Source organism: Ruditapes philippinarum, unplaced genomic scaffold (assembly GCF_026571515.1).
Source record: "Ruditapes philippinarum isolate M1 unplaced genomic scaffold, ASM2657151v2 ctg3917_1_1_1_1, whole genome shotgun sequence".
Classification (NCBI taxonomy): Eukaryota; Metazoa; Mollusca; class Bivalvia; order Venerida; family Veneridae; genus Ruditapes; species Ruditapes philippinarum.
In genome coordinates this window covers 22,838-31,621 of record NW_026865740.1, presented here as the reverse complement: position 1 = coordinate 31,621, position 8,784 = coordinate 22,838, and the positions used below count along the sequence as shown (strand labels likewise).

The 8,784-nt window shown below is 30.6% G+C and overlaps 1 protein-coding gene across 2 annotated transcripts; it reads left to right on the top strand.

Annotated features, from left to right (window-relative positions):
* Positions 1 to 580: 580 nt before the first annotated feature.
* LOC132730150 (uncharacterized protein C6orf163-like) lies at positions 581 to 7,693 on the top strand. 2 transcript variants are annotated; one of them, XM_060716006.1, is made up of 6 exons: positions 581 to 726; positions 1,523 to 1,653; positions 2,127 to 2,329; positions 4,019 to 4,221; positions 6,239 to 6,305; positions 6,770 to 7,693. In XM_060716006.1, exons 1-6 carry the CDS (start codon positions 716 to 718, stop codon positions 7,160 to 7,162), a joined length of 1,008 nt encoding a protein of 335 aa, XP_060571989.1. In that variant the 5' UTR covers positions 581 to 715; the 3' UTR covers positions 7,163 to 7,693. The 2 variants fall into 2 exon arrangements, with proteins under 2 accessions (XP_060571989.1, XP_060571990.1); XM_060716007.1 differs by having other exon boundaries at positions 602 to 759.
* The last annotated feature ends 1,091 nt before the right edge of the window (positions 7,694 to 8,784 follow it).

The following is an 8,784-nucleotide window of genomic DNA, read 5'->3' as shown; positions in this document are numbered from 1 at the left end:
TATATCTTAATATTCCTAAAAACAAAATACATATATACCCAAACCTCACAAACATAATTTTTATAAAAAGGACAAGAAAGGACAGAAATTGTTGAATTGTCACATACATGTAGTTACTCATATATATTTGCCAGGTATCATTTAACTTTTAATCATTGCAATTTTCAATCCACAAATCTCAATACTGTATTGTCTCGAAATACACGTACTTATATAATTACAAGTAAAAGAAACTATTGCTCGAGTGTGCACGATTGCTATTTGTATACTTTACCACAGATATACATACACTATTCAACTCCATGACTTTACTCACATGTCCATCATTGATACAATTAATGCTCAAAGGGAAATAACACTGTATAATAAATGTCAAATAATGCTGGAAGAATTGTCTCCCTTGCTAAAAAAATTGTGATCTATCACTATTTTGATAATAATATTTCCATTAGGTAACCAAAAAGATGTAAATATTTATGAAATATTTTGTAAAATAATTTGAAGAGATTTATTCTGCCAAAATGGGGAATTTGTAAGGTTTTTGTTTTGTACGGTTGATACCGTAGGACGGCATATAGGTTTTATCGTACTATGTCGCGCGAGAATTCCCGCGATTTTAATAACATCTCCATTAGCAACTCGTGACGCTTCGTTTGCGACTAATAGCTGTCAATTAGTTAAATGGGGATGTAATTAATTGCAAAGGACTTGACAGATGTTGGCAAAGTAAACTAGATAATCTTTCATCTGTTAACGAAAGTAAACTAATGTTTTGATAGCATAAATATGTTTTGATTTAACATAAACATTGATATAATTGCATCTTAATTGTGTTTCTGTTAACTTCCGGTGAATTAAAAACACGATTTCAGCCGTTTAAATAAATTCTAGCTATTCATATAGAGTCTACATGTTCTCATCTTTTGCTAAAAATATATTTGTTAGGATAACATTCTTGTGAAAAAAATTACCCCCCCCCCCCACACACTTTATTTAATAGTGCAGCTTGTAATCTAATTGCAGTTTATGCTGATGCTGCATGTAATTAATTAGAAAGGTGCCTCACTTGCTAGATGCACATATTTCTCTGTCACAGGGTGAAAAAGAAATTGCATCCTGACTGGAACACAAATCAAGGACCCTCAGTATTTTGTACCGTAACTTTTAATAAAAAGTTAGGCAATTTCCTGGGTTAGACCCTATGTATATTTGGATCAATTGTAAAATGCCCTTATCTTGCAAAAATAACTATAAATTTATTCTAAAATTTCATAAATTTGCTATTGCAAGTCCGGTTTTATCAAATTAATATTAGATATTTAATCTATGAGGATTAACAATGAAGAATACAAGATGTTTTAAATTTGATCCTGAACTTGATCCTGATCCTTAAATATTTGTGAACATAGGGCCTGGATTAAAAGTTATTAATTTTAATTTGTTTCACGACATCTAAGCAACAAAAGTACCAGTGTTTTAAAATTTATTTACTAGTACTGAAAATATTTCTCCTAATTGACAGACACACAATGCGTGGAGAAGGAGGAACAAGTACCGTCACACTGCCAGTGTTGACACCAAAGACAGTTCCGAAGAGATACGAGGAGACACGTCCTGTCCTCATACAAGGATGTGCCCATTCTAAGATCATAGGTAATATTTATAAGACAGTTTCATTTGGAATGTGTATGGTCTTAATCTTTTTTGTGATATGAAAAATTACTTAGTTTATGGCTTTGACTTGTAGGATTTGTGTGGGGAGGGGGGTGTTGGGTTTTCTGTTGTTTTTCATGGGTTTTTTATTTACCATTTTTGGGGACCAGATTTTGAGCCCTTTTCCTACTAAAAATGTTGCAATTCAAGCTTTTCAATATTTCAGAAATTTATGGTCTTGATATTAAAAGAATAAAATTAATTGTTTATATTTTTTATCTTCATCTAAAATGCTGGTAATTTCATGTTTCAATAATATTGCTTTTATTTGCTCCCCTATAATAGTAATTCTCATGTACTTTTCCCTTCTGGAAGGAACATGCAACCATTCCAACAAATTTGAAAAAGCTGCATGTATTATTCTGACAACTTTTAAAGACTTACTTCTGACAAATTTTAATATCATGATTCAGGTTTAGGTCACGAGCTTCACAAGAAGGAACTAGAGAAAGCAGAGGCAGAGAAATTACATGAAATAAAATTAGCAGAGCATGCGGTATGGGAGGAAGCAGAGAAAGTAAAGAATATCGAACTTGCCAAGGCCAAGGAAGAAGCTGCAATAGAACAAGAAAGAGTCATTAAAAAACTGAAGAAACAGCATAGCAAGGCTTTACTGGTATGTTTACATTACTTCTTAAACCCGTAGTCTAATAGTGTATTAAATAAATGGAAGATAGGATGTACATAACAATTAGCTTTAAAAAAAACTGTTTTAAATTCTTATAAAATAAAAAGTGAAATTACACAAAATGATACATATTTATAAAATGATAAGTAAAGAAATAAATGATAAGTAAAAAATAAGTAAGAAATTCATACAAGATACATGTACAAGAAACTTTATTTTAAGTCGGTTTACATATTACAAGAAACATTAGCTAATAAGCTATTTACCGACAATAACAAAGGCATAAAACATATTTACTAACATATAACAGTTCTGAAAATAAAAACATATAAAACTATTAGCAGCTTAAGCATGAAATAAGAGTATCAAGGTTAAGAAGAACTTTACAATAAGATGGTAAATTAAGGCATAGATTGATGACATGCACAGTACATATTGTATTAAAGGTATTAACAGTTTCTGAAAGTAATAAATGACTGTAGTCTAGAAATTTAAGTATGATACATATAGCAATGTGAAATAAATAAAAATAATAATAAAAAATTAATAAGATAGTAATAGTTATAGGTTAACATCTACAATTTATAAATACGTAATTGAAGGTTTCCTAAAAAAATATATAAATAAATAAATAGATAAAATTAAACTTACTTATAAAAGTGCATAAAAATTTATGATAGAACTAATACAGCATAAAAAAGAAACAAGATAAAGCACATACAGTGTAACAAACAAAGTTAACTAAAATTAAGTTGCATGCACAGCCTAATGGAATGGGGAATAAGGAGTTTTAATATGAACAAAGCATACAAACACAACAAAGATTCAACTAGCATAAAATAAAGGGTTTAAGAAAAATTAACACACAACATATAATCAAAGCATCATAGCAAACTAAAAAGGGATGCACAAAAGCAAAGCAAACAAACAAAACATGTAGTCTAAGCATTTACATAAATTAAAAACTAAGCAAAATAACAAACACATAGCAAATTTACAAGCACATAGCACATTTACAGCTTGGGCCACTCCAGACCTGGATCAGTCTCCCAAACTCTTTGTAATTTTCAACCTTGCGGATGTCATTAGGGAGACTGTTCCATATCTGGGCACCTTCAAACCGAAAAGAATTCTTACCGTATGTTACTGTTTTGACCCTTGGGACATTTACACTTTTTTGATACCTAAAAGAATAATTGGAATTTTTAAATTGAATTAAATCATTTATATATGGTGGGAATCAGAAGGTGTTGGTTTATTAAATCATCTTGGATATTCTTTGTAAAAAGGGAGGGAGAGTGCGTTTATAAGGGGAGGAAAATTTAATAGAGAATATTCAGTATTCTGGATATTTCCTATTGTAATATTTTTACAGTCATAGGAAAATGTTTATGTGTCCTTATCAGTGGGTCAAATACCATACCATAGACTCAGATCTTTTATAATAATGTCAGATCTTCAAAAATTACATTGTTTTGTGTTTTATTTGTTAAAAACTACGTCAGTGCTCAAAATTTAAGTTTAGATATGTTTATTTATTTATTATTTTTGAGTGGAAATTTTACTAAAGGTTGAAGAAATTATGCATAACATTTTGAGCCAGAAAATATGTGGAGCAAACAGCTTGTCTTATTCAATGCGTGAAATTTTAATGATAACATTTGTTATTTGGCATAGGAAGAAGCACTCAAAGTTGAAATGGCAATGCAGAAGTTGGCTATTGAGCAGGTGAAACAAGAAAGGTTGGAGGGAGAGCAACGTCTAAAGAAAGCTGTGAAGGAAACAGAGGAACGTTGCCATAAGCAACTTGTAGAAGCTGTAGCACAGGCTCGCACCGAGGAGAAACAGACTGCAAAGGAGGATGCAGAACTAGCTGCACAGTGAGTTTATATTGATAAATTTATTTTAAATAATTTAATGCTTAAAGGAAAGAGCCCTTAGTCTTTACAGAAATATTTTGTTACTTGTTCTTCATGTTGAGTTAAGACTATGTTGTCCTGAGCTCTCAAACTGATATTGAATAATCTAATATAAGAAACAAACAAAAAAACAGAATTTAGTCTGCACTTACATTAATCTTATTTAAGCTCCATTTGCAAGTTGACTTAAGCAATTTCATGTCTTTTAAAGCCACAATATTTGACTTCCTTATCAAATTGTTTGAAAAACTTCTGTATACAAAACATGTATATAGATAAAGTAGAAATGATATCAGTGTAATTTCATGTTTCATGGTACAAAATTTGAGTTCAAGTTTAAAATGTTGACCAATGAAAGTCAATATTTCAGTTAAAGGTTTCATCACACAAAATACGGATTCAAATCTAAGATGTAACAGAGGCTGTTATCATTAAAATTTCAGGTAAAGATTGTTAACCATGAAAAGCTTGTCTGTTAAGGTCTCATAAAACAAAAAGTTTAGGTTCAAGATAAAAATATATACAACAATCTACTATCTCCTGAATTAAAATTCATAGATCAAGTTCAAAAAGCTGATTTTGCCATAAAATTTAGGTTTCATGAAGACAAATTTTAAATTTAAGTATGATATTTTGACCTTGGATTGCCATTCTAATGAAAACTTTAGGTTCAAATATAAAATGTTAACCATTGACTGCTGTTTCATTTTAGGTTTCATGAAGAAAATATTAGGTATAAAATAATGATAGATCTGAAGTTTGTAATGGTGATTTATTTTAAAATTTAAACTTAATACCATGCTTGTGTGTAGGTATATGGCAAGAAATTTAATGGAATTTATCGGTAATGTGGCTTGTGTTAATCAAATTATGAACTTAATACAATGAATGAAGTTTGTAAGGATAAGATGTATAATTGATTTTTCAATAGATTTCTAAATGTTAAGCTGGTTTGACATTAATTTACTTATTTTCCACGTTACCATTTCTTTTAAGACTCTTTGAGTTTTTATGAATTAATTGTTGTGGCATTTTGATATACAATGCAAAGTAATCATTATGTTGGTTTTACTCCAATCAGCCTAATATACTTGAATGAAAATGTATGTCATTTTTGCTTCATTTCTTATGTTTCAACAGAATTTCCCATGCTTTTAGTTTGTGACATGTATTCTTTATTACAATTTTGTCAATACGTTGGCGCCAGTAAAAATCACCAATGAAAGATTTAATGCACCAGAATCAATATCTTGTCTCATTTGGCGCCATTGGCGAGAGACAGTGGGAACCCTGCATTATTTTAACCCTTAACTTGCTGAATTTGTGTAATGGATTTGCCCTGTTTGAAGTTGAAATAGTCCATTCATAGTTAAAGGGATTTTGATATCAAATTACAAAATTTAGCCTCCAACAGTATAGAGCCTGGTCAGACTGCATGAATAAACAGGCTGGCTTGGCTGTTTATACTGACGGTAATGGCTGAACTCATTCCAGCAGGTTGAGAGGTTACATTCCCTTTTATGAAATGTGTTTTCCCTTTTGGTCTTGAATGCATGCATAACTTGCAGTGTTCTAGCATTTGTCTATTGAGTTTTCATAATATTGCAAAACTTATTTTTATCAAATTGAATTTATAATTGAAGTCAAATGATCTAAAATACTTTGGCTCTTAATTTGGTTAGGCTAGTGTTTCTACATGTTTAATTCATTTATTTTATAAGATGAGTAGTATGTTTTGTAAATTGTATCACAAGTTTATATAACATAGTATCACACCAATTCGGACACAATCATGCACTTCAGTTTTTCTCCATTTTGACATCTGCATTTTAGAATCTGATCTTCATGTGGTTTCACATTAAATGATCCGGTAACAAAATTGGTTCATCTAACACTCATCGTTTAATTTAAAGTATACTGAAAATGCTTATATCATATATATATGTAATTGTATATAAGTATTTTTATGTAATTTCAGACAATTTGTTGTCAAGTTTGATACAGCTATGATGGAAAAGAAAAGAGAGAAAGAACTAGCTCTAGAGGTAAAAGGTTTTTTTTTTAGTTTGAAATTATGGCAAACTTTTAACTTCATGAGATATTGTATGGCACCAATGATTTGTTTAGATAGCTATACTTTCAAAGTCGCCCGTAGGTAAAATGTTAAGAAGGGATGTTGCTTTATGTCCAATAAACAATTGTTTACGTTTGATACATGTAATTGGAAAGCTGCTTGTGACTAAATAAACCTAGAAGACCTTTATACTTTAGTATTAATGTATTAATACATTGTAGACTACTTGGAGAAAGATTATAATGGTTGCATTAATTGTCACATAACTAAAAATATTAAACGGTTAATCTGCTTTTAAAACATATTTCCAAATAATCATACTAGAGGCAATGTTATTCAGATATTTTAGTATTTTGGGTTCATGTGTAAGTTTCATTTGTTTGATACTTTAAATTGGAAATAAGACCCTTATTAATAACGAGAATAACATTTCAGAAACTGAGAGATGAAAAAGATCTTGAGAAGGCAAACAAAGTGAGGGATGCCGAGGAACGACAGAGAAGAATTGCTCAAGAGAAAATAGATTCACTTACTAGACAATACGAAGCTGTGATTTCTAGTCTTAAACAAGATATTGAAAAAAAGGAAGAAGAAATAAGATTTCTAGTAGTTGAAAAAGCTGAAGTGCAGAGACAGAAGACTCAAGTAGAAATGTGTCTAGAAGATACAAGGAAAGATTTCCAGGACTTTATAGATAATCTACCTCCTTATCATAAGATGCAGGCCGATTTCCTTCTTCCAAGAGTCTACCTAGATGAACTGGAGAAAAAGGGGTACCAGATAACTCCATTAAGGGCACCGGTAAAAAAGTCAAAGAAGAAAAAGTGAGCAATAAGGACTTTGATTAAAAGTAATATGCTTAAAATCAAAATTATGGTACTTCATTTGTATTTTTTATAAATTAATTTTTTTTAATATGTTTCAATAAAAAAAGAGAAAAATATAGCAGTATGCATATGTTGCCAATTCTTACATACAGGGTTTATCCATTAACCTGCTAAATTTCTTTAAATGGACTTGTCCTGTTTCTATTTTTGGAACAGTCCATTATCAATTTGGGGGTAAATGTTTCTGCAGGTTAAGGATTAGTTTTTCGAGATTATTGACCAGGTTACAATATGTTGTAATGAACCTTTAGCTCAATCCAGCATCACGTAATTTTTCTGACCAAATTCAAAATTTTATAGAAACAGTCAGATGGACTACAGTAGTTATAGACTTGATTTAAATTTTCAAGAATTAACTTAATTTTAGCCGCTCATTGATAAAAAAAAAACACATTGAAATTAATCAATAGTTATCATTGTGACTTTCTTGTATTATGAAGATGCTTCAATATAAATAATGCCATAGAAAACACCTCACACTGAGCAGTAATTCTATCATGAAATTGGTTTAAACATATTTTTATTTAGTTAAATATACACATGTTAATAATTTACACATTACAGCAGAAAGGAATTGGACGGAGAGCTGCAATAGCTCACAGTAGTCCTCTACTTTAACATAAAATTAAGAATGAGATACACGTAAATAAATACTTATGATGTATACTTTTGTTTACTGTACCAAAATACTTGATTATACATCTTGATTATGTACATTTTTATTTCAATTGTATACTGTATAAATCCTTACCCCCACCAAATTGTTTAAATGGACATGTCTGTTGTTAAATCTAGACAAGACCATTTTATCATTTTTAGAGGAAAATTTCAAAATCTGTACTGACTGAATAGATGAAAGTGATAATCATGATCAGATGGCAGGGATTTGCTTGCTGGTACTGGTCTTCACTGGTCTCATAGATAAATTCTGTACCCCCCCCCCTCTTCCTATCCAAAAACAAGGGGTTAAATGTTGTGTATAACTTGTCCTCGAAATACTGTTAACAAACAGTTTTTGAGCTTCCAAATGTCTTTATGAATGTGTCTGCTATTGTTAATGTATGTTTTATCTGTTGATTTTTTTATGCATCAGACAAGATTTTATTTTCTTTTTGTTTATAAAATATCAAAATAAATGTTAAATTTTTTTTTGTTAAAGAAGGTTTTTTTTTTTCATTATTGTTTAATCTGAAAAAGAGTTATCTTATTGGATTCATTCAATCACATATATTTTAAGTATTTTAATTTTATTTTTGTATTATTGATGGCATTGCAATTTGTTGATTGCGGTGGAATATCACTATCTGTTTTGCATGTTCATTTAGACTTTATTTGAGCCAGGCCATGACAAAAACAACATAGTGCGTTTGTGACCCACATGGATCCAGACCAGCCTGCACAGTCTGATCAGATCCATGTTGTTCGCTGTAAGTTTCTCTACTTGTAATAGGGTTTGTAAGTGAACAGCATGGATCCTGGTCAGACTGCATGGTTTCGCAGACTGGTCTGGATTGAAGCTGGTCGCAAACGCACTATGTTGGATTTGTCATGGCATGGCTTATT